Raw genomic sequence first — 26,291 nt, forward strand, 5'->3', positions numbered from 1 at the left:
GTGCACTGCAGAAGCAGCATGTATTGACCAGCTGCGTCACTGTTGGATCCTCGTAGTACCTTAAAATAAAATTTAAATTAGCCCTGTTAGGTTTCTCGCACAGAAATACTGCATTAGGAAGCTGGTTAACAGGCAATGGGTCACGGTAGTAAAGTGCGAAGTCTGGGAGTCGATCGGACACTGCCACTCAATGCACTTAATAGCATGCAAGTTACTGCGTTCATTCACCTGAACATCAGGACAGTAGGCTGATAATTGCCCAAGGAAAAAATGGACATATGTAGCTGCACACGTATTTATCACCTTCAGCCGCTGTGCACGGGGCACCGGCAGGTTCACTCGCCCGCAAGGAATGCGTTCTTTTGTTAATAGCACAGCATGCTTTAATAGTGCGTTTTATGGCAGTTAATATTTATTTGAAACTGTTTCTTAATATGACCGACGGAATTATTTGATTCGAGTAGAAAGAAGTCTGGTAAGTTGTGTCAATCTTGCGCGGTCTCGTTGGCATGCTTAGAATAGCGTACCTTAAGTGTGCTTAACGCAACACGCTTTTTCATTGCATCATGCATGTGTCATGTTTCATGAGGTAGTACATGATCGCGAAGCTTGTTTGGAAAGAAGCAGCCGCAGGCGTGCTACTAACAGAAGGACGTTCTGGCGGGCTAGTTGGTTCATGATCAACAGAAAGGGTATAAACTGCGCGTTAGTGGAGCTAACGACTGTGTTAGCTCGCCCTCGCTGTCGCTATCGACACCAGAGCTAGAGTTTTTAGAAGGGCACGTTCGTGTTCACATCGGATCTGATTAACCTGTAAATTTCTGCTGATGTTTCTATCGTTGAACCCTACGGTGATAGTGTTTTTCTTTTTTTTTCTTATGTTCTCTGGCCTTATTAACGATGTGTTTTTCACAAATAAAATCAGTTGGAAGTCTGCGCTTTGTCTGTCGATTTGTGTGCCTCTCGTCCCGTCTTGTTCGCGTAGTTTATACCCTTTCTGTTCTACTAACAGACACGTGTCGAGATTGAGAGGGGACGTGACAACGAAAAGTGTTTTTGTTATTTATGCATGCGATATATAACTAAACTTGGTGCACATATGAAATTGCTATGCTAGTTTCAGTAATGCCTTTTATTTTTAGCTATAGCTGGTGCAGTTCTGGGTAATTATAATTAACACCCTCGTCAAGTCACCCCAAGGTCTTAAACAATTGAGTAGAAGGTGCGCAAATTTTTTTATGCCAGCACGTACAAAAAGCCCTGTTCGGTTCGATGACGCGATTAGTTCTTTTTTTAGATGATCAGTACTCATGCATGCATAGTCACATGAAAACGTTTCTTACAAAAACAACATAGTACTGCACGCGTAGGAAAAAAAATATCGAGAGATTTATTACGCTCCTCAACGTCTCAGGAATAGTTTGCGACAAATGAATCATTTTATTTTCATGCGTTACGGAATTACGAAGGTGTGAGTGATGCCAGTAGCAGAAAATGTGAGAGGTCAGAAAACGAACCTTAAAGTTTATTCCCTCGTTTACGGCCTCTTCGCTTTCGCTTTGGTCAAAGAAATGCGGCACTGAAATCAAAGAAATTACCTCACAATTTTCGACGACCGCACATCTAAAAAGCGTAATTTATAAATTTGTAGTGAATATTTTGCTATACTTTTTCGTCGCGAAACAGAAGACCCCAGGGCTAGGAAAGAAAATAATTCCAGAAATCAAAAATTTTCCAGAAAAATCGACCAGTTTAACAAGGGGAGAAGTCGGCGTGGCTGGTGCGTGATCCTGCGGCTAAAAACAGCGCTTAAGCGAGACAGAGGAGATCGGGGACACGACGGTGAGCGCACGTCGATCTGCTCCGCCGAAACAACGCCAGCACTTCCTCCCACTACTGTCCCGAAGTAAAATCATTCCGACAAGTGCAGAGTGTCAAAACTTTTTTTATTCAATGCCTAGCGTATAAATCAACGGCAGATATGCTTTCAACATGTTTACTACTAACCATATTTACAATACACAGTGGGAAACTATTTCTCTGAATACGCCGCACATAACCAATGCGAGCTTGTACTTCGAGAAATTACTAAGTTGGAAGCATCAATCATTGCTGTGATTTGCAAAAACTAGAAACGCGCCTACAAGCCTTGAAAACCCACGCTCAACACCTCTCTGCGACTCCACTCCCTGGCCTTTTGTCTACCGCGAGCCCGCTAGCGACTGCAGCGCCACCTCGTTTGTTTGCAAACATGCAGGAGGTCTATAAAGTGATGACCACGAAGCGTGAAATGGACGTCGATGGCGACCACTCAACAAAGTGCTAAAATGTCATTGGATTGGATTGGATTCTGGATATCGACACCAACAAAGACGGTGTCAATGTCGATGCGGCATGTGCTCAGTTTCAGTTTCGTTTAAGCGTGCTGCATGCTTAAACGAAACTGAAACTGAGCACATGCCGCATCGGGCTGCACGCTTAAAGTTTCCATTGTCGAGCATGCGTCAGCACTGGTTTTTATAGAAAACCAACTACTTGTTTTGAAATTGTTTCATTTAAGAGGCGTTTTCGTTGATTCGAGTTTCGTTTAGCGCGCATCCACTGTATCCTGCTTGAGTGTCCTGCATGTGCTGACGAGTGTGCGTGCTATAAACAGTGCATGGAGAAGCTCTCCCCAGTCCGTCTAACAATTGCCGGTGTTTAAGGTCCTTTAGCTTGCCTATACACAACAGGGACATGCAATGAACTTTTTGTTTTTGTATTTAAGGAAATAGTACACATTGATAAGCTCTAATTTCATCTTGCATGTTGCCCTCATGCTCCCTTTTCGCAGTGAACTTTCTTAGCCCATTTGTCAGACTATGCTTTTCATCATTTCACATGTAACATCATTACTTGCCGAGGCACCTTAGTATGCATTTAATGGCTGCATTTTATCTTCTCACCTTTTTATTTGTTTTATTTTACTTTTTCCGCACTGTTGTCCTTCGGCCTTTATCTTCTAATTCTCTTCCCTGCGCAGAGTAGCATGCCATCTACTCTGCCAGCTGAATTCTTTGTCTTTTCATTAAAGAGCTTCTCTCGCTCTCTCTCTCTTTCTGGCAGGAGCTTCAGGGAGCCTCAGGAGCTTCACATTTTCTAATGCTTTTTTTTTTTGCAATATCCAGGGCAGTGAAACTTTAGTGATAGGATTATTTACTGGAATACAAAACTGTGCATGTCGAAGAACCATCTCATGGCCCCTATAATGCTTGGTTGTTCTTGCAGGTGCAGTGAATTGTGCTGATGATGAGTGAGAAGAAATTCTTTGCTGTTTCTTTTCATACTTTCGAAAAGCATTTCTCTTTATTTTCAAGTGCGCATTCTGATATCCGAAATTATTCAGGCATATTCGACTCGTAACCAATTTTTTTATAATGTTGACATTTACTTTGCGGTCAAAAATTTTGTATTTGCACACCTCTTTATATTCGCACACCGGGTGCAGGTAGGCAAGACATATTCAAACCACTCCAAACAATGTCAACCACACATGCTGGGAATCTGCTCTACAGCTCACAAAAGAGACGCCAATGGCCATCATGGCACAGACAATGCTGCACTCCTTCTTTCCTGCCGCCATCATGTACTTGAAGATGAAAGCCACCTGTGAAAAAGGAGCCGAGCCAACTCCAAAGCATCACATTGTCAGATAACAAAAAAAGAAAAGGCACAGTAACTGTCTCACATACCTTGGCGGACACTTGAACTACACCATAAGGGAAGGGAGGTAGGTGGGAGTGAAAGAGAGAAAGAGGTGCGGTTGTGGAGGTCTCCAGATTAATTTCGACCACCTGGTGATCTTTAACCTGCACTGATCAGGAATTCCAGCTCAGTAGTAGTCAAGCGCCCTCACCACTGAGCCAGACAATCACTGAAATGGAATGACCTGAACTTGTCCTACTTCTATCCTGAAGCCTACGTTAGTGCAGCCGCATGTTTTATACCCAGGAGTATGCCAACGTATTGACAATGGATAGACACGGTGAAAAAAAAACACTGTGCACCTGCACTCAGGTGTCCTGCATCATTCCTTTTTCACTTTGTCTGTCAACTCCTGAAGGTATTAACCATTAGCTGGATAGAAGTATCATTATGGTTCTAATTATTCTCTAAAAATGGAGTCTTTATATGCTAGAACAAAACAAAAGAATGAAATGCCATCAGCGACTGATTTCGTAGGTGAAATGTGTACGCTGACACCAATTTTTGACCTTGTATCCAAGGGGCGACCCTGCTCTGCCATTCACTTAAAATGGTGGCAACCTGTCGTTTTGCTATGGACATCATTGGTGTGTAATGCATTATAAGTAATTGATTACTTGTAATAAGTTACATTTTCTTCAAATCTTGTAATGCGTTGATTACTTTTTGTAAGGGTAACATTGTTAACCCAATTATTTTGTTACGTGGCGGCGAGCCAAAGAATGGGACGCGATGAGCAATAGCAAAGAGATGATTGTTTGGCTGCCGGCCTAGCGCGAGCGCTCTGTCGCACGCCACTGCCAGCTTTTTCTTCATGGCTATATTTTCCAGTAATTGGTTACTAGTAATTGTTTTTTCAGATAACAATTTGTAGCTAGGGGTGCAACTCTGAGAAATTGGTAGCAAACACTGGTGCTAGCACGGGAGTTTTCTTTGTTACAGAGTGGCAATGGGGAAGTGGCCAGCCCGAGGAGGTCCCTACATGCAAGCCTGAATGGCCTGCATTTGACTAGCCTTGTATCCCGTGGTTTACATTTTGCTCTTTAACACGGTGGCACAACACAATATCATTCTTAGCTTGTCCCCTCATCTTGCGAATGAGAGCTAAGTGTTATGCGCGGTCTTGGTATGTTACAGCACATCCCTCTCCTTCAGCACATACATCCAAAGTGTTGAGTGTCGCTGGTGACGTGTCGACCACAAATGGTGGGAAAATAGTCACGATAACTTGGGAAAACAACTGTTGGGCAAAATTAGCACCATATGAACTGCAGTGAACATAGATGAAGTAGGCCACACCACGTCATTTTAGTACATGTATAGTAATGGAGTGCATATTGCAACCGCGCAAAACGACGAGGGACGTAGAGAAGAAAGCACAGGACAAAACGCAGATTCTTATCTTGGTCCCTCGTCGTTTTGCGCGGTTGCAATATGCACTCCATTGTTAACCACCAACTAGCCCGCCTTTGCCTGTATAGTATTTGTGCTTTGCTAATAAAACTCCTAGGTAAAATAAATTGGTTGCAGTTGTTCAGTTACTCTAATTGTAATCAGTTACTAATCTGTACAGTCGCTTGTCTAGGGAGTAGTGTGCCACTGCTTGGTGGGCCCTGTACTGGTTTTAAAGAGTGGAGGGTAATGCACACTCACGATAATACTGCTTGTAATGACACTCCCTGGTGCGAGCGCTCCAGACGTGTGTGTGTACAAGGCTGACTGGAATCGCTTGGCTGCTGGAGCCAGCAGGGAGCAGTGCGGGTGATGATATCCTAGTTGAGATCGAGGACAAACAAGCATGACCCTTGGAGTAGTTTTGCTCATGATGGCAAGTGGACTGCTGTAAGCATCTGCAACAGATGGCTGGAGGATGAGCTGCCACTTGAGCCTTCAAGTTAAAGGCTCCGTGCATTGCCAACACTGGTGTTTGCCTTAATTGATGAACAGGCAGTCATGGAAGTCCTGTTTTAGAACGCTGGTGATGCATGGAAGCCATTACTTTTGACATTTCCCAGGTGGGGCCAAGCAGCATGGCCAATGAAGTGCGGTCCTGCGGTGGGGGTGGTGGCGTTGAGGAGGACTACGGCAGCCGCCGGAGCAACACCCGTGAGTGCAGTTTGCTGTCAGGCAACAAAAGACATTGCTGAGAGAAATTACATTTTTCCTGGCACTGTAGGCAAACTGTCATGTCTACACTGCAAAGGACTCCATGGTTGCTGTTTTAAACGTTCATTCTTTTGGCTTTTTCAAGCTTGTGAAAGCTCTATTTTGAAAGTAACCTGTCTGTCTTTAGAGAGTGGTAATACGTCAATGGCTCTTGTTTCTCCTCAATGTCCTTTTAAAAGTAGGGGGTCGGTGAGCACTGAATGAGAAACTTGTTGAAAACATCTGACAGCATTGTCAGACAGCTTATGAAAAGCCACACAATCAGTACGGTGCAGCATTACCACAGTGCAGCTGCTTCAGTGCTGGGAACCGCGCCCTGTAATTACGACCTGGCTAGTGTGCACTGGTCATGGCGGACTGCACAGCTACTGAGATCCATGGAGGTAGCTGGTGCATGAGCTTCTTGAGCTTCATAATGTTTTATCTGACAGGTGAGCATGTTACAGCCCAGGAGGAGCGTGTCTTTTCTGGCCTGTGGTATCTCTTCTATTTTCGTGCTTCATAAACTGGACACTAAAGGGAATTGCATGGAATGCAGTGGATGGGAAGAAGGGACCTTGTAAATCATGTGTGCCAATCGTTTTGCAATTCTGTTCATAAAAAAAGGCTAAATTGCTTGTTAAAAACCAACCGCCAACACACCCTCATCGCTTCCGGAAGCGGCGGGGGGGGGGGGGTGGGGCTGGCCGTCTGATATTGCTCACTTGCTCCGCTCGTTTTGTTCCATCCTGTGCTCTGGTGAATGACAGATCAACACAGTCTTCTGTCAGTGCCATTTGTTTTCTTCAGTTCAGTAATTCTGTGAGAGAACAGAACATCTGGCGATATGTAACGTATCTAAACTGCCTGTACAGATTATCTTAGTGTATCAATATTTCTCCTCTGGTTATCACATTTTCTCACCTGTTTGTAAAGTTTTTGCCTTTTCCTGCTGGTTCACATCCATGCTGAGCTAGAGCCACTTCCAGCATTGAGCTTCCAGCATATGGTTCCACGGGCAGTCTAACCACGGTTATGCTTAGTCGTAGTTCACCGTTATCACAGAGCTCGCCAACCAACGGTCCCTTGGGTAAAATAAGTGATACGGGGATTGGAGCTGTATTTGTAAATATCTTAGTCATTTACAAGGCAGTGTACAACGCAGAGTGCCGTCCAATGGCACCGTCCGATACCAGCACTGTCTCCACTGCTGTACACCGCCGTGCCTCCCGCAAGCTGTCTGCGCCAAGCCAACACCTTCTCTATATACGGCAGATCCCTGGTGCCGGCATCAGAAAAGCATGCTAAAATAAGTTCATTAAGCCCTGCGATAAAGGAGCGTAAAAAAAATCCTCCTTGAGGATTGCTGACCCGTACCGAGTTGGTGGTAGGAGCGACAGCTGCGATACAAGCAAGTTTCAATTCACAACCGCATATCAGCTGCCGCCAGTGCATCTGACCCAATCTCTTGCACGCTAGCTACTATGCTAAGGTGTCGCTGAAATTGATCATATCTTTGTTTTAATATGAGATGATGAGGTTGTGAGTAAGCTGGTGCAATTGGCAGACCATTTACTATCATCATTATCATCAGCTTGACTACACCTACTGCAGGGCAAAGGCCTCTCCCATGTCTCTCCAATTAACCCTGTCCTTTGCCAGCTGCGCCCACCCTATGCCTGCAAACTTCCTAATCTCGTCCACCCACCTAACCTTCTATCGCCCCCTGCTACGCTTGCCTTCTCTTGGAATCCACTCCGTTACCCTTAAGTGCCAGCAGTTATCTTGCCTTTGTAGTACATGCCCTGACGAAGCCCATTTCTTCCTCTTGATTTCGACTAGGATGTCATTAAAACGCGTTTGTTCCCTCACCCACTCTGCCCGGTGAACCGGTGAACCGTGGGTAACAGTGGCGTACATATTCGCTCAGTTCTCCGAAGCATTGGTGTGTGTTTTGTTGTAAAAAAAAAACAGTTTAGATTTATTTCCACCCTCTTTAAATGAAATATTCTTGTTCAGAATATAAAAAACTATTAATTACCACAAAGAACTCAATTTTTTAGAAAAGTGTTTCAGGTCCCTTTAAAACTGCTGTTGTGCCTAAGTCAGGCTGTAGCTAAGCGGCTTTTTGCCACCCTGCTGCGACGTAAGCTGATTGCATTGGCTACGGCATGCACACCCACCTGACATGTGATCTGTTGTAAGTGTGTGCATGTTGTGTTTATGATGAGGTGGCTGCTTCGCCACAGACAGTCATGTGAAGCGCCTCATGTGCTGGTATCGCATCATGGCATGTGATGTCTTGTGTACATTCTGTGTGTATGTGTTCTTTTTTGTTGGCTGAGAATAGACTTGGTTTACTGTTTCGGCAGCTCTCGTTCAGTCTCCTTCTTGCCTGGCCACCTCTGCCCGCCGCTAGTAGGCAGCATAGCAGTGGCATAGCACTTGTGATGAGTCTCAAACCAACCCATTGAAAACACAACTGCAATGTCTTACCAAGTTCCGCATTTCAACAATAGGTGGTCTTCGTACATAATTGATGTCGAAACCTGCTTTGAAGGGAACAGTATTGATGCAAAGAAAACAGCACTAGGCTCAAGAGCCATCAGCGTGTTAACTGGTCGTTGCATGCCACGGAAAGTTGACCTACGCCGAAACTGTGCAAGTATTGCAAGACTTCTATATACCAAAGCCTGACAAGATAGACCAGAGCTTCACTCACATCCAAAACAGAGATGGGCCAGCATAGCAGTTCATTGTGGAGCTTGAAAGACTTGCTAACAATTGCAACTTCAATGACATGTTGGACTGCAATCTACGGGATAGAATAGTGTATGGAATATGGCATTCCAACGTACAGAAAGCACTGCTGTGATGGCTGAAGTTGATCCTGAAGCAAGTGGAAGACTTGGTTTTGGCGGAAGAAACTGCTGGACAAATTGTCAAGCTTATGAAGTCTGCTGAGGTGAAGACAGAGCCTGGCATGCATAAAATGTCCTGTCAGCAACTATCTTCTTCAGCCAGAAAAGGCACCACAGTAAAAATTTAGGCACGAGCATGCTAGAGAAAGAAATGGTCTTGGGTAGGGCATGTGATGCAAAGGCAAGATAACTGCTGGTCCTTAAGTGTAACGGAGTGGATTCCCAGAGAAGGCAAGCCTAGCAGGGGGCGGCAGAAAATTAGGTGGGCGGATGAGATTAAGAAGTTCGCAGGCATATGGTGAACCCAGCTGGCACAAGACAGGGTTAATTGGAGAGACATGGGAGAGGCCTTTGCCCTGCAGTGGGTGTAGTCAAGCTGATGATAATGATGATGATGATACAACAAGCATCTTGCACTTTCACAAAAGGCTAAATGCTTCATGCTTGGAAGAAAAGGACACCCTGTGGCTGTGTGTCGGCCAAAGGACAAAAACCAGCTAAACATGTTTGTATTGAATGGGAGCTCCACATATGACAGTGACAAAAATCAAGTGTGCACGCGAGAGTTGCACATCCTGAAGCAGTACTACACCACCTAGGCAATGTTGATTGGCCCAATTTGTTGCAACTTCTGCTGGGGCGGAGTCGACATCAGCATGGAGACCGACGTCACATCGCCTGTGTGCATGACACCTTGCGACGTGTACCACAAGAGTCGTGGGGTTTGCCCATCTTCCTGAACAGTCCAGCTGTTACGCTACCTCAGATCGTTCCCTTTAGGCTCATGCTTCCAGTCCACTACTGTTGCTGCTTCTCTGATTGTAGTTGACCGCAGCAGGAGCTGTCTTTGCCCTTGACAGGAAGGTCAGCTTCAGGGCAGCAGGCAGGAGAGCACAACCTACTCTCCGAGTATGAAAACGTGTTCTGGCCAGAGCTGGGGCTCTTTTATACGTAGTGAAAGACAAGGTGGGGGTTGGACTTATGAAAATTTGAGTGCTATCACTGGTAGCACGCTTTTTGGTGCACAGCACAAGGGAGAAGTGTTTACCGCTTTGACCTTTCATGATGCACACAGTCAGGCTCCCTTGGATGGAGAATCCCAGGAAACTGACAGCATCCATTTCCTCAGCACCAGCTATTTTTCAACATACCATGGACGGTACAAAATGGCTTAACAGGTGTACTTGGACGATGTTTTTGTGGCAGAGTGCAAGCCTCAAGACAGTGTCTCCCTGAGCTCGGCATCAGGCTAAGAAAAGACAAGTGCAGTTTCCATGTACTAGTACCCTTTTACTTGGGGGATAACATCAGCCGTAACAGACCTGAGAAGAACATGGATGCTGTCATGAAAGCTCCAAGTCCTTAGAGCATGAACATTGGTCTTTTGGTACACAACAGCATGCCCTTCAGATGTGGCTATTGTGATTGGCTCAATTTGTTGCAGCAAGAGTCACTTGCAAGGCAAAAGAGCTTACGCACTTTGATCGTGGATCTTTGGTGAAGGCAAAAAGTGCTTTCCAGGATCTGTGAAAGGTTCATGGATGGTCACAACTGAGAAACCAGCTGGGGAATTGCAATGACATGTGAATCAGCTTCGTCCACATGAAGCTGCAGTGATGCCGGCAACAACACCTGCAAGCAGAAGGGCAGCTGACTCATCGCCTATACGGAATGCTCCCACACAAAGCGGTCCTGTTGACAACGCTATTCTGGAACTTCGGTGGTCAACCCATGTCAAGAAACTGATGCAGCGCTATTCACCCTAAGATGGGAGGAGTGCTGTGTCATAGCTGGTGCCAACTGACGCCACATCACACCCAAATATTCCACAGGAATGCATACATCTGGAGCAAATGATTTGTATCGAATTTCTGCATTCTTCTTACAGAGACTTAAAGCCATTGAGATCACAGTGCCCACATGAGTTATCAGCGAGTACCGTGGCCACACAGTGTGTCTCTTGCACAGTTTTTTTGGTGCCTGCGCATTCATTGTGGCCTAGTCCTATGCTTGCACATGTTCATTCTATGATGGACTGATTGCCACAGCCTGAATGTGCAATGTAATTTTTGCGTCACCTTCATTTTTACTAAGCAAAACTTTGGTACTAAAACAGGGTTGCATACTAAACTAGTTCCATGGTGAAGCTAGCAGCACGAAAAAACAGACTGCCATTTATCACGCCTGTGCAAAGAAGGTTCAGTGACAGCTATTTGCGCTGCTGAATGTCCCATTCTCTGTGTAGTCAGGTGGCACCCACTATGTGTAGAGGCATGAACGGCACCAGCACCAGTTCACGATGCTGCACGCAGAGGACGCCACAGGTTCATGGTGTGGCAAGCAGTGCCAGTCCCATTTGCCCCTCAGTTTTCCCTCATGTCGTGCCAACACTGCAGAACCAGGAAATGTTCCCTTAACAGCTGTTTCCGTAATAACAAGACACAGAATTTGTTGTCTCCTCTGATGCTGTATTTGGGAATCCATGTTTCTGTTGGTTTCCTTGCAGTGGAGGCACGGCCACTGTATGGGCGCCCCGAGCCGGATGTCTACGAGGACCCTAGTAATCGACCACCACCGCCAAATGAAGGGCGGCGTCCGTTGGGTGAGCTCCCTCTCTCTGCCAGCTCATGTGCAAGTGTTATGTGCCCACTCCCCGACAGATTTTGTGTTTTCTCCCTAGTGTGTGTCATTTGCTTGGCGACAAGTTACTTTATTTCAGCATCAAAAAGAAGAAGATTACAATACTCGTGATGCTGCAGGATTCCGGCAAAAGGCTAGCAGCCCATTCACAAGGCAGAAGTGGATGAACATTGCAAGCACAATGACAACATATGTTCGGATGACAGGTGTCATTATTTATGGAGTTAATGGGCAATTCTTTAGAATTGGTGAGCTTAAAGGGGTCAGAGGTATGAATATTCATATGAACAGTAAATTATTTGGTACTCGAAAGCTCAGGTGAATAACATATCTGAAATGCTTGCTTTGTGCGGTTGCGGTTCAGCACACTTCCAGCAGAATAGCATCGCAGCAGTCGTGCAGCTGAACACAATAGCAGTGCAGAGACGCTGCCAATATTACCTAAGTCCAGCACTAGCGGGCAAGTAGTGAGCACCTTCCATGCCTTCCACCCGCGTACGGCCCAGCTGACTATGCAGCAGACGGAAGTGCCCATGACACACATTCTGGAGCATGGCTCTGTGGGCAGCCGTAAGTTTGCTCTCACGCCGCCTTCTGGTCATCTGGGAAAGCAACTGCCAGCACAAGCGGTCATATGGCATGCAGTTTGAGTTGTCACTAGCTGAAGCAAACAATTGATTTCCGTGCTCGCACCTCACAGAGCATGACTTTTGTAAACACAGCATGCGAGAAGCGGGATGGCAGCTTCATTCAAAGCGAATCTGCAATGCCTGAGCATGTGAGTGCATGGAAGGAGAGCAGTGTGAACAGTTGTGTTCTGCAGTGAAGTGACGGTATGGGGCAACCGGCGCTCCAGTGCTCAACTTGAAAAATTTCTGCTTTACTAAAACAAAAAAGACTTAGATCATTATTACTGAGCAAAATTAGAATAAAACATGCTATTAGAGGAGTAGTAAATGGAGCATTTTGAGCTAAAAACAACAAACTATAAAAAACATAAAAACTTTGTGCAGGCAATGTCTTGACACATGATAAAAATATACAACTCATATACATTGTTCACAAAAAATTTGGAGGGCAAGAAAGAAATAAACATGATTTTTTTATGGAGATATAGTTTTGCACTAGTGTGGAAAATTGATAGGGCTGTCACATGGCAGCAAAATTTTTTCCGGCAGCTAACTCCAATAAAGAGAAACGCTTCAAGTCTTACTGATGACTCATAGCCCACACTTAGTGGTGGTGACTCCTCCATGTTGTCTTGAGGCTCTCCTTGTCACTTCGGCTTCCACAGCTTGTAGTCCGCCGGTGACACACACAGGCAAAGCGCTTCCACAAGACCGCTTCTGCGCACAATGGCACCAAGTTGCACAGATGCTGTCTCGTCGGGGCGCGTTTTCTTGCGTGCAAGCATTTATGTAATTTTCCGTTGCTCGACAGTGTCAGGTGGGGTTGCTGGAGTTCGTAGTCGCTGCCAAAGTTCAGCTTAACTCAATCAAACAGTTTGTCTTAAGCACCTTTTTTTTTACGCTGAATCCTATGGGGAACTAGCCAGATGGTCTCAATTGTTCACCTTATCCGAGAATTTGTCTTAACCGAGTTCATCCTAACAGGAAGCTACTGTATAAAAGCTTTTACGCTCTCACTCAGTGGAGAAACAGGCTAAGTTATTGCCGTTGGCACTAGGATGTCAAGATAATCCCGATTGGTCTAACAAGTCATCATGTCACACCTTGAGCTGTGGAATGAATATGGTTAAAACTTGATTTAAATTGTGATTATGAGGACATAGAATGGCTCAAATGTCATTATTACATGTAAGGGTAGAAATAAATTAAAAAATTGCAATAAATAGTTGGGAATCGAAGCCATGATCCTGGGGTAGACCACTGAGGAACGTTCGTTCGACTTGATTAGGGAGGCCTTGTGCATCTGGTCACATGGTCTAGTACGCTTAGTGATGTATTCTATGAGTGTGTGTAATTAGGAGAAAAACATACTAAATAGCCATTAACGCAGTCACATCATACCCTCAAGGCGGAGCTTCAGTGTCCCTCTAGTTTTTTTCACATGCAAATGATCATTTCGCGCTTTATTCAATGGTTGCTTTTGATACATTTTTGGACAGTGATGTCTTTGTTTTGTGGAATACTTTCAAGGAGCATTGCCAGTTTTGTCTGCATAATTTCGTTCCAGACAAGAAAAAAACCTGTAAAGAAAATGCATCCATTGAATTATTGTCACATTATTAATCTGAAATGGAAGGTTGAACTCCTGAAATGTTCTCAATGAGCAAACCCTGATGTTCAGTAACACTTGTAGCTGAACTATTTTCTAACATTAGATCTGCCAGGAAACAGTACTTCAATGGATGCCTTCTACAGTTCATAAAAAGTAATCCTCTAAATTTTGGAATAACATTGTAGAGTTGCATAAACCTATTGACCAAATAGTCATGAATGGAACAGTCATTACATGCCAGAAGATAACTGTCATATGTTTTGATAAATACTTGCACTCTGTGTTCTCAATTGATGCCAACAAAAATTTTGACGGCTTTGTTTGTGATTGTTTTGAACCAGTCAGCAGTGTATCTGATGAGGGCATCAGTGAATTTCGATTGAATACAAAGTTCTCCAGGCCTAGATGGAATTCCTCACTTTTTGTCAGAAATTTTTCATGTGTCCTTGTCTTCTTGCGCTTTAGCTAGTGACTTGCTGAAAGCAAAATTAATTCCTATTCATAAGAATGGTGACCGTCTTTTGTAAACAACTACCGCCCAATCTTTATAGCTTCATCCCATTGCAAACTTATTGACCATCATTTCACCATCAGTCTGACTATGCCCACTGCAAAGCCGTACCTGCAGAGCCGTGTACGTCCCTGAAATTCGCATGGATTTACGCCACTGTTTCTGAGTGATTAAAAATGCGCTGGCCACAGTTGGAGGATGTCATGTGCTGGTGTGAGCTGCAACTATGGCCCAGCTTTACTCCTGCTGATTGGAAGTTTGCTCTCACGCTATCTGTGACTATTCCGAGGAGGTGACTCCAGTGCGATCGATTACCCGGAAAACAGCACTAATCTCTGAGGCTGACAAACGTGCATAAAGGTTACACATTTGAATACAGTCGAGCCCACTTATAACGGCCGCAGTTGTAACGAACGCTCGCTTATTATGAACGAGGGTGGCGCTACCGTTAAAATATTTATTAATGAGATCACATCCCGTATACAATGAACAAGTGTGGCCACACAACTCAGTTGTAGCGAACGAGGAGGCTCTGTGAACTGGGCCCTGGAGTCTCTTGCAGTAGAGGGGAGCCCTCTCATCCCCTGTCTAAGGAAATAACGCGACCTCCCAGGAAAAAAAAAGATTGGATCTACGGAGTGCCGACGAATCCTTTTAACAGATCTGGCTGTTAAAAACACAATGGCCACCACGTGTCCTCTAGAATACTAGCAAGGCTACATTCGCATGCGCACGACAGAGAGGGCTGGATGGGAGGCTACTTGTTCCGTGAAGGGTTAACAAAAAAATAGGAAGTTCCTTTTCTTGCTCGACAACCGCACGGCGCATGACATGCCGTCTTCTCTAACTACAGTGATCACTCTCTTTTGCCACCGAACGCCACGAGCCAGGCCTGCCATAGACATCAGAATAAGCCGCGTGCTCAAGGTTTCTTATCGGCACCGCGTCACCAGTGCATACTTATAGCAATAGACTGACCAGATTCCAACGTCCCAGTTCACGTAACTTTGTTCCACACCAGATCAGATCTTTTGTCTCCTGAGATAGCTTGCCAGAATCCTTTCGAACCATCCTACTGCCTACTTCTACTGTGCACTCCGTAATGATAGCTGTCAGATTATCATTAATTGTATGAACATTAAGGTCGTCTTCCTGAGTTAAAGCTGAATATCTGTTCTAAAGCGATATCCTGAATTCTTCTATTTTCCCTCTTGCTGCTAACTCGTTAATGGTCTTCTTTTCACTAGCTTCTTCCATTGCCTCTTCAAGTCTAAGCTAATTCGAGACCTTACCATTCCGTGGTCGCTACAGCGCACCTTTCTGACGACAGCCACATCCTGGACGATGCCAGGTTGAGCGCATAATATGATGTCGATTTCATTTTTAGTCTCACCAATGGGGCTCTTCCAGGTCCACTTCCTGTTCTCTCGTTTGCGGAAGAAGGTATTCATGATGCGTAAATTATTTCTATCTGCGAACTCTACTAATAGCTCTCCCCTGCTATTTCTAGAACCTATTCCATAGTCGCTTACGGCCTGGTCCCCAGCCTGCTTCTAGCCCACTTTTGCATTGAAGTCGCCCATCAGTACAGTGTACTGTGATTTTACTTTGTTCATTGCCGATAGGAGGTCGTGTAGGAGGTCATATAGGAGGTCGTGGCTAATTACTACACCAGAATGGCCAAATGTTGTTCTGGTGAGAGAGTGCATTGTTGGCTGCAGTCGCCGAGATCAGGCTGCACCCCATTCCTGGTTTTCCAATTCCATCTACTCACAGATTTTTTTATCTGGTGAAGATATGTGCTGCATCAGGATTCAAACCACAATCCTCTTGCATGCAAGGCAGATTCTCTACGCCATTGTTGCTCTCTTTTGAGTGTAATGCAGTAATAAACCTTTGTATGGTGAATTCCTCAGTGTTGCAAAGTTTTTTAATAGCTGTTGGCTGTGGATTACGTGGCCTGAAGCACCAGCGATGGCGAGAAAGGAGGTGATGTTTCAGCAATTGGCAGATTCAGCACCACCTAAAAGACAGTACCATGCACCAGAGGCACTGTGCTGAGCTTTGCTGAGGACCAGAGAAGAATGATAAACTCTTATTTATGCACAACCGCATGATAGCCTCCTTGAAGCATGAAGTGAACGTATTGCGTCAGCTGATCTTTATGTAATGAACTTGTTATGCTGACCGTGCCAGAACAACACTAATTTGAAGTTTGTCCAAACCACCGCAAACTCTGCAGCATTACCAAAGTGACTGGTTTTAGAGTCGCACTTCACCCAGATAGCATGGGTTCAGGGTTCAGGTCATAGCAGGCTGAGGGCATAGCCCACTGCATGCCTGCGCTCTCGCTCCAAAGAAAGAAGACAACTAAGGGCACAAGTGTTTGTTACATAATAAGCTGCATTGCAAAACAGTGCACTAATCCCTAGCACTCAGAGGTGGGCTCATGGAGCCGTGCTTGCAAATTGAACGACCATACACGTGTGAGAGCTCAGCTAAGGGTGATCGTGGGCCTCACTGCCTGCCAAAGGGTTACGTTACGCGCGGTACAGCACGAGGAAGTGCGTGGAGCACATCTTGACGACACAGGTCGCACATCGATAGCCCATTACGCCATCGAACACAGCCAGGTCAGGCCTCCTTGACTCTGGAGCATCAGCACCACACAGGCTCCGTTCGAGCCTCGAATCAAACAAACATTTCACCACCTGCATTGTTGATCTCCTGGCAAAGCCAGGGAACCGGGAGGCAAGACCTTGCCTGAGTCAGTGGTAGTTTCTCCATTCGTTTCCTGACCTCTCACTGAAACAATGCCCAAATGTCTCTTGGAGTGAAGGGATGGAGACAAGCAACGCAACCACCTGCCTTCTTCTCACAGACCCCACGAGAGGGGGTCTCAAGAGACCGTGTCTGTCCTCTTCTTTTGTCCCTTGCACTGTTCATAAGCCAACTAGCCCATACATCAATCCGCACAAGTTCCGTGTGTCACAATGCACCACACTAGAGCTGTTGCTTTGCGTTAAATGCATTAGTCTCGCACACCTTGTTACCACTGTGGCATGGCACTTGGTTGTGCATTCCGAATGTGGGCTTTTGTGAGTCAGATCAAATACGGCCAGCTGCACTCACAACAGATGAATCTCAAGGAATGAAACAGAAACAAGCACAAGCTTCACATGATCCCAGACCAAGTGCCACCATTCCTAAACAGGCGTAAACTAACAGGGTCAATACAACTTGCACCGCACCTAACTGCAAGTCACGCACATCCCAGTAAAGGGTTGGAGGTTTCATAAATACAATATTGCACTTCACTGTGCTAACAAGGTGCTGCAGCCTCACTCAGTGATGTGCAAGTGGCAGTTCAAAGAGCGTTGCATCAAACATCACTCCACTCGGGTCAGTTAACTAGTCTGTAGTCAATGCATCCCGAACTGCACTGACACTTAATTTTTGGCTGCTTGTATGTGCAAGCCAAACGTTGCAGCATGACATAGATCTTTGCTGTAGTAGGATGGAAAGTTGGGCTTGTTGGGTTATGTTCATTTTAAAGGAAAATACAGTGCGAACAGAGACGACGGACGAAGAAGAAGCAGTGGCCATTCCCTACGTGCATCGCATGGCACACAATCTGAGGAATGTTACTCGTCATTTTAGTGTTGACGTGGTCTGTTCAGCACACCTAAAGCCTCAACGCCTGTGTCTGATGACTGGAACAGATGTCCAACAATGGAAGAAAAAAATGCACCCCTTTACGTGTTCGGTGCAGCACAGATCAAGATTTGTGGATTGTGTGCGTTCAGTGGTGTACCAGATTCCTTTCACTTGCCAAAAGGTGTATATCGGACAAACCGGGCGCTGCTTAAATATCCACCTAAAAGAACACGAACAAGCATCGTCAGATGTGTCTGAACATTGCGCTCAGTGCGAAGATAAAAAGAACTGTAAGGCGATATTTGAAAAAATCGAGATACTGTACCAGCACCGGGACCAGCGTACCAGAGAGATTATGGAAGCTTTTTTCATAACGAAGAAAAATAGCGCGTGCATCAGCCAACCCTCTATCACATTATGTGATGCTGAGATACGGTTCTTGGACAATACTTGATTTGCCATGGGTCATAGAAAAGGGCGCCCAATGCTATCTGTTCAGTTTTTGAGTTTGTTCTGTGTCTTGATTGCCTCATGTGATTGTTGACTTTGCCGTTTTTTTTGGTCGCTTTCATATGTGTTTTCTTCTTGAATAAAATTTTAGTTGCGAGACAGCGTTTGTGTTGTGCACCTCTTCATCTGTCGTCTCTGTTCGTGATGTATTTTCCTTTAAAATGACATAGATCCACTGACTTCCGACATTCAGAGGACTGAAGCAAAAAGAATTGAATTAAATTAGTTTTGTGTAAGGCCCTTAGCTTCCTGCAATTTCACGCAAAAAGTGTTTCTTGCTGAATTTAGTGTTGGCAGCCGTATTCTCATTTTTTGATACAGTTGCTGTTATGGACATCAGTAGGAGTGAAAGAACGATCGGAAAATTACTAATTGATGTTATTTGCAAGAGTAAAACACTAGGGGGAGTTTGAGACTAGAGAAAATTTTTAAAGTAAATATTATTCTGATTATGATGAAGTCCCAAACCATTCAGGCCAACCATAGTTGAAGGAGGATCCCCTGCAGGTAAGGTGGTTTCTGCTAGAAAAAGAGGTTAGAGTTTGCAAGTGTGCCTCGACTTAGCCAAGAATCACCAGACCTAGGTGCTGAGTATCCCTGAAAACTGCTTGAGAACTGAAATCCAGTGACAAAGGCCTCTTCCTGAGCAAGGTGAACAAGGTGAAAATTTCACTGTCCCATCTTTCTGGGCGGCAATGGAAGAAGAGACGAGAAGGAAGAAGAGACCTCAACACTCTTTTCCATTGCAGTCGTTGCACAGGTCTTGTGTCAAACAAGCGCTGTTATTTGAGTGTAGATAACAAGAAAGATTACTGCAGAATTTGTAGATTCTTATTTTGCATTCACGGAATTTGGAATTTTCCACCTTAGGGTGGTTTCACATAAGATCGAACTAAGGGTAGCAGGTCAACCTCTTGAATTCATTTGAAATTTTTATATATTGTCATCTATTCAGTAGAAAGAAGCAATCCGCAATTTATTTTGCCCCCCTCCCCCCCCCCAAATTTTTTCGAAGCACGCTAAATTATTAATGACGGACAGGTGCAGTTCCATGCTTAAGAGTATTGCTGTTTTGGCCAACTTTGATTGCGAATTTGGTTACAAAAATTGCTTGAGCAAATATGTGCATGTTTTTATTTCTGCTTCGTTATTTTTGCCTGTCTGCAAGCTATAGATGTTTTTATATTTTTCAAAATCCACCCAAAGAATGTTTTTCTGTCAAGTTTGTAGGTCGTTACATCAAAAATTGCTTGTAGCAGAGTGGCAGTAATTGTGCATTATCATTCATGCACACTGATCTATCAAACTGCTGAAGTTCATATTTATATGTTTTTTCAATACAGAGATAAAGGGAAAACACGGAACAATGAAAACTTCTGACGACAGTTAAAAAAAAGCATTTGTTTTATTTTTTAGACTTTGTTTACTTATTGTTCTTTATACAGACTGTTCCGTAATTAAATGCACTGTAGAATGCTTCTCGTAGCTAAACCGGTGAATTGTTCAAATTTCACATAGAAAGGGCATTTGGTCTGCAGAATTGTTTTATATTATATTTCTTTGGGGTACTTGCCTGAATTATTAAGAAAAAGTTGGTTATTCGCATCTTCTGTGGTGATGACGAAGTGAAACAGGCCGCTCTGTCAGCAATTGCACCCATGGCGCCATCTCGTTGGGTCGACCATGGAGGTTAGGGCAAAGGTTGATGTTCTTTTGCGGGAGGTTAGAAAACTCTTCAGCAACTGCTTTATCAGTGATCACAAAAAGCTTAGTTTAGCCAAAGCTGCACCAAGTTTGAAGTCTTTCATGGTATAGCAACTTCAAACCTCTCAGAAAACACTCCCCCACCTCCTTTGCCAAATCTCCACGGCCGACAGACAAGATGGCGCCACCGGCGCAATCGCTGAGAAAGCACCATTTTGTTTCGTTGTTGCCGCGGGCGATGAGACTATCCGAATTTTTCTTATTGATTCAGGCATGTACCCCAAACAATTGGGGTATAAAACAATTCTGCCAATCTAATTCAATGTTTGTGCAGTATTTTAGCTCGAACAATTTACTGGTTTAGTTGTAAACCATCGGAAACGAGGCCTTTTATGCTGAAACGTCAGCGTGACGTTCTTTTCGGTTGACAATGGCAGCATTGTAACATGGCCCAACACGATGATTGGAGCTATAAACACTTGGGTCCTCTCCGGGTGGTCCATTATGGCAAACCTTAGGAGCAGTCTTTATCAAATGGACAGAGGGTGCACCGGCAAAACTGTGCTGGCTGATTACAGAGGAGACTTTCAATGTCACCACAGTGGCTATGCCGGATACATTCTAATCCACTTACGATGCAGCGCAGGCACAGCACTCCTGTTCACTTCCATCACAGATGAGCAAGAGACTTGCTTTTGTTTTGCTTCTAATGCGTGCGCTGCTTACGTGCATCTCATGGTGACAAAGTATAGAACTGACCGAGTGTTTTGTGCAGATTAGCTTTCCAAGCACAAGAACCTCATTGCGAAGAAACTAAATTTTCCCAGTGTCAGCGACCTAGACATGAATGTTTTGAAGCAACTTGTAATATCCGAAAGACCTGTGGATGTCAATGAGACGTACTACTTGTGCTACCCTTGCTTTCACTACTTGTGCAATGAAATAACACGGAAAGCGCAGTTTTGTGATGACATTTTTATGCTCCCTGGGAAAAAGAAATCGACGTCGTCAACCTGAACAATGCGACCGCCAACGTGTCCCTCTTGAAACCGCAGGGAGAAGTTGGGACAGGCCTGCTTACACCTACAGCCAAGGTGGTGCATTGGGAAGTTCAGCCGAAGCTCTTTGTGCACACAGTGGACCGAAAGCTTTTTGGCGCCCCGGGAAAAGTGTCAACTTCCTGCCATCAACACCGGGAATGAATGAGATTTAGCAGCTTACTCTCGAAGCATCAGTATATCTGATCAACTTCTGCATGCGCTTGAGCTGCAGGGGTACACTTGAGGTACAGCAGCAGCACTGTGGGTGTGCCCATCAGCGTCTTTCTCTCTGCGTAGGCCGAGTGTAAAGACGTGTGCTGCTAACACAGACTCTACAAGCACATTCTGTGATCATTTAGCCTAAACACATTGCGATACAGTTTTCTTGGCAATCTTCTGCTGCTGGACGAACACCAATGTAGCCATGTGCAGTTTGTTTTTGACACACTGCCCAAAATGCTGTGCTCCTCTGTGCAGGCATGTACTCCCCTCCAAGTGGCAGCAAGCTGGCTCGGGTGCTACCCGAGCCACCACAGGTGGACCGCGGTAGCAAACCACCGCGCTTCTCACGTTCAGCTCAGGAACGTCTCTTTGGCTCTCCTGGTCAGTATATACCTTCTGCCTCTTTTTTTCAACTGCCTCAAAGGAGGGCAGTGGTAAATGGTGCCGCCTAATCTCTTGTCATTTCAGTTAACAAAATCAATTTTCTGGCTCTTCCTGGCAAGAGGTTAAAATTTTCCCATCACCGGATCCAAAAGGACTCCTTGGTCACTGTATTTTGGTGGATGGCCTAGTGTTTAGGATCAAACCCAAGAAAATGTGTCCATGTACAACAGTGTATGCTTGTAAAATTAGCTGGTGGCAGCTCAAAGCTCTCTTTCTGTTGAAAGCAGTAGCTTTGTTGATAGAATCTGGTAACCTATTAATACAAGTCAACTTCAATTTGACCTCAATGTCCCCTGAAGGTTTTGTCGCCAGAACAAATACAGTAGCCAGCCAGTTTTTCGCACTCCAATAATTCAGACTTGCACAGTGTTTCGGACTTTGCCAAGAATCATCAGGCACCTCTTAGGAACATGTACATCTTCACAACCCATATTTCAAACACTGGACTCCAAAAGTTAGTTCTTTTAGAATCAACCTAGGTGCAAGCAGGCTTCACCTTCACAAAGAGCCGCTCCTTCTCTGCCTTTTAAAGTGCCATCTTGGAAGGCAATTAGGCAAACTGGCTTGAATAGACTTGGCTATTTGTTCCTCATTGTTGTTGCTAGCAGCTTTACCTCTGTCACAGTAGCAAATTTAATGTCATTTGAATCGAATGGTGTTTGATGCATTGAATGTCATTCAGTCTCTTTCGGTGCTACACAGTAAAAAATAATGTCATTCGTAAATGATAGCAATGACAACCAGTAGAAAAAATTTTGATACAATTAAGGGACATCAGCACTCATAAAGGGTGCAAGAAATTGTTGTGTAGTCCTTTAAAAACAGGTGAGAACATGTCTCTACAATACTATTGGCTTCAAATTCCATATTTTCTGGTGTATAGACAAGCGTCATGTTTGTAAACAAAGGTGGCGCTGCAGTCGGCAGTGACACAGGGTGTACGCAAAATGCTGCACGCGTACACTGCGCCAAGTGACGCTGCCTTCGAAACCAACTGGTGTATGCAAATATTTCAAGGCGTGCGCGTCGCTTCTGGTTAGAAGCATTTTTGTTGATGCTCGGAGAGTAGTTCTGCACTTTTTCAGCCTGTTCGCTAGGCGGAATTAGTAGGCGGAGCGCTGCTGCATCAGGTGCTTCTCCACTCCTAGTTGGCGACAAGTAACAGCGCAGTGCTACGGCGGATGAAAGCGCGAGGTATGGGGAGGAACTGGCGCATACAGTCGTGGTCAAAAATACGCGACCCATGGGTCCGGCGCAAGGAGCGGCTGTCAGGCCACTCTGCAGCGCTGCTATCTCGGGTGCTTGCTGCGAGAGTGCATTGGGTGACAATATCTCCTGAGTATTTCACACGATTGATAAACTTCAAGCACGCCATTCAGCTGTTTCTATGAAGGAGCGTTCCTCCACTTTGCCTCGTTTCCCACACGGCTGTACTGAAGAGAGTGCGCGCGGTTCATTGTTGCCACCTCGATACTGCTTCGCTTTATTCACTCACTCACTTGAGAGTTTGAATATACGTGTGCTACCCGCCCAAGTGCCGTGCACTGGAGCGCGGGCTACACGGACGGGAGACGCGTATAAGCATGGAATGTGAACTCAGACACTTCGCAGGGCACATGCCGTGCGCTTAGCCGAACTGCCGAATGCGCACCTGCTGTAACCGGTCTGCGCATAAGGGAGACGGGATAATCGAGCAGTAACTAGTACACGCTGGAAGTCACACATAGTGTTGTGTTTTTGGAGGATTCGACATATGACGAGCAAGCGGCAACACAGCTTGTCAGGAATGCCTTTATTCTATCTCGGCAGCCAAGCAGGAAAAAGGACACGCAGCACTTCGCTGTGGCACTTACATTGCTCCCGATATCGTTTTTTTATACGCGTCATCATAAGCAAGAAAACACAAGATGTTCCGCGTGACAGAAGGTGTTATCAGCAGAAGAACATAACAGCTCCCCCCCCTTTTAGGGCAGCATCACGCAAGTTGAACAAGTTCCCACTCCACTGTTGTACAAACAGCTGTGAAGAGCTCCCCGACAGTTGCAAGTCAACGTCAACAGCAATGAAGTTCTTGAGTCGACACCGCTGCTCCATAAAACCCGTCGTGACAAAAAGTTTGGTGCAGGTGAAATCCCACTTCCGAGATTCGGTGCGGCGGAGTCCACAGACGAAGGGACCAGCACATCGCCATAGCATTCCTGGATCTGGCAGAGGTTGTAGCATGACCATGAAAGGACCCACGCATCAGTGTCACAACCTCCGTGCCACTGAAGGTATGACTGCACTGCACTGCCGTTGAAAAGATTGTCGATTACACTGCCCAGGATTCAAAGGTTGCCCCAACGGTGTCTCTTTGAACCTTCGGCCGAAGCCAACCGGTGACCCATTCTTGGAAGAGGCTGACGGCTGTGTAGACGGAGAGACAAACAAGAACCAAGCCCCACAGAAGCCACTGAGGAGCCCAAAACGTCAATCCCATTCATCGAAAGTGCCTTTTGTTTGTTGAATCAGCAAATGCCTCATTCGACTGCCCAAAAGCTTCCTAAAGGCAACTAGATTTACAGCCTCAAAAAAAATGAGTAGCAAAAATTTCGAAAAGAGAAGTAAGCATGAATGATTGCATGATGAGACTATGTACAATGATGCAGATGAGCAAGAAGAAACAAGAACACAAAATGGTGTACTTATTCATGCTCTCCCGACTTAAGAAGCCTGCGTTCGCAGGAAGTTTACCTCTTGTATGCTTTACCACAAAAGCATATTCCTGGAGAGTTGAACTCCACCGGAACAATCTGCTGTTCTTTTGAGACAGTTGCTGGATCCATGTCAATGGTTGATGATCAGTAATTAGAATAAATTCAATGCCCGAGCTTCTCGACAGTGCACACCAGGCAAGCGCATTCTTTTTAATAGTACTGTAAGCTTGCTTCCTCGAAGTAAGCTTCCTGCTGGCAAGTAAAATAGGGTGTTCTTCCCCCTTTTTGTTTCCTTGGCTTAGTACCACGCCCATCCCTCTGTCACTAGCGTCGCATTGCACCAAGAAAGGCCTCGCGTAGTCAGGGGCGGCCAGCACAGGCTGAGTTATCAATGCCAGCTTCAGGGACTCAAACGCTTGACACTTACGATTGTACTACACAATGTTATTGGGCTCATCTTTCTTGAGGGCATCCGTTAGTGGACTTGCCTCTTCCGAGAACGGGGGATTGTACTGGTGGTAGTAATTGCAGCAAAGGAAACTCTCTGATTACCTGAATTTGTTGTGGTCATTTTACTCCCTGGCCGACGACATAACCAAGATATTCTACTTCATTACGAGCGAATTTACACTTCGCAGCCTTAACCGTTAACCCTGCGTCTTGCAAGCAGGAGAAGATCTGCTGCAAAAGTTGGATGTGGTCCGCCCATGTGTCTGAAAAAATTGCTATATCGTTGCTAAAGCCTCTGTTCTGGCCAGAACCTGATTTATTAGCCTTCAAAATGTATATAGAGCATTTTTTAAACCGAAACTTAGAACAAGCGGCTTGAAGACACCGACGGGGTCATGAATGCTGCCAGGTTGCTCGCTTGTTCAGTAAGTGGTACTTGCCAGCATGTCCCGACAAGATCAATGGCTGAAATGTACTTTGCCGTGCTTACTTTCTCAATGCAGGCTTCAGTATTTGGTATCGGTAGACCTTAGTTACAGTAATGGCATTTAACTTCCGGTTGTCCACACAGGGACGTGGATCTTTGCCGGGGTTCTCTTCCAGTCATAGGCGACACATAATCACTCTCTCCTTTTTTATTTAACTGCTGTTCAAGCATTTGGTCTACAGCATCTTTTAAAAGATTTTCTTGACATAAGGAAAAGTGACAGGAGTTGCACTGAATTGGTGACTGTCTGGCCACTTCAATATCATGCTGGACTAGGTTGGTCTTTCCGGGAATTGTGGAGAACAGATTCTGGTATTTTTTGACTAAGGCAGTCACATCCGCTAGTTGATCCCGACTAAGTTGTTTTGCATGAGTCATAACCTCCAGAATTTCGCTGGCTGTCAACATTCCATTCGTTTTCCACAAGTCAGGAATATGAGCCTGAACTTCCTCTGTTTAATTTACTGCGATGCTGATGACTTATACCCTTTGCAGGTAGGGCTTCTTTAAGTTGCAGTGATATGTGCAAACCTCTTTACAGCGTCCAGGAAGTTTTACGACATAGTTTGTCTTGGCACGACCGTTTTCGAAGGGGGCACGCACTCTCTTTCCTACGGCCTTTGCATTCGCTGCGGAAGCAATGGGAGTTTTTCTCCGGAAGTTGCGCTGTCTGCTGCTAAAGGTGCGACGGTCCCATCGCTTGCTCCCCACCTGCATCTGCGACAGTGGGTGGCTTTCGCCTGGTTCCGCGCTGTACCCCGATGGTTCATGGTGAGCGCAGCACCAAAAGCAAAGAAAACAAAACGCAGATGCTTAAGCTTTGTATCCTCAAAACAGTCAACATGTGCACAGATTCTTACAAACATTTAAAAGGAGGAA

General features: G+C 45.2%; 1 protein-coding gene across 1 annotated transcript in view; it reads left to right on the plus strand.

Annotated features, from left to right (window-relative positions):
• Window positions 1-26,291, plus strand: part of LOC144095630 (tight junction protein 1-like) — a 432,906-nt gene that overhangs the window by 293,705 nt on the left and 112,910 nt on the right. The window contains exons 16-18 of the mRNA XM_077629302.1: window positions 5,760-5,850; window positions 11,317-11,412; window positions 21,591-21,716. Of these exons, the coding sequence (XP_077485428.1) occupies window positions 5,760-5,850; window positions 11,317-11,412; window positions 21,591-21,716 (313 nt within the window). The remainder of the gene's footprint in view (window positions 1-5,759; window positions 5,851-11,316; window positions 11,413-21,590; window positions 21,717-26,291) is intronic.

This window comes from Amblyomma americanum, chromosome 6, assembly GCF_052857255.1.
Source record: "Amblyomma americanum isolate KBUSLIRL-KWMA chromosome 6, ASM5285725v1, whole genome shotgun sequence".
In the NCBI taxonomy this organism is placed as follows: domain Eukaryota; kingdom Metazoa; phylum Arthropoda; class Arachnida; order Ixodida; family Ixodidae; genus Amblyomma; species Amblyomma americanum.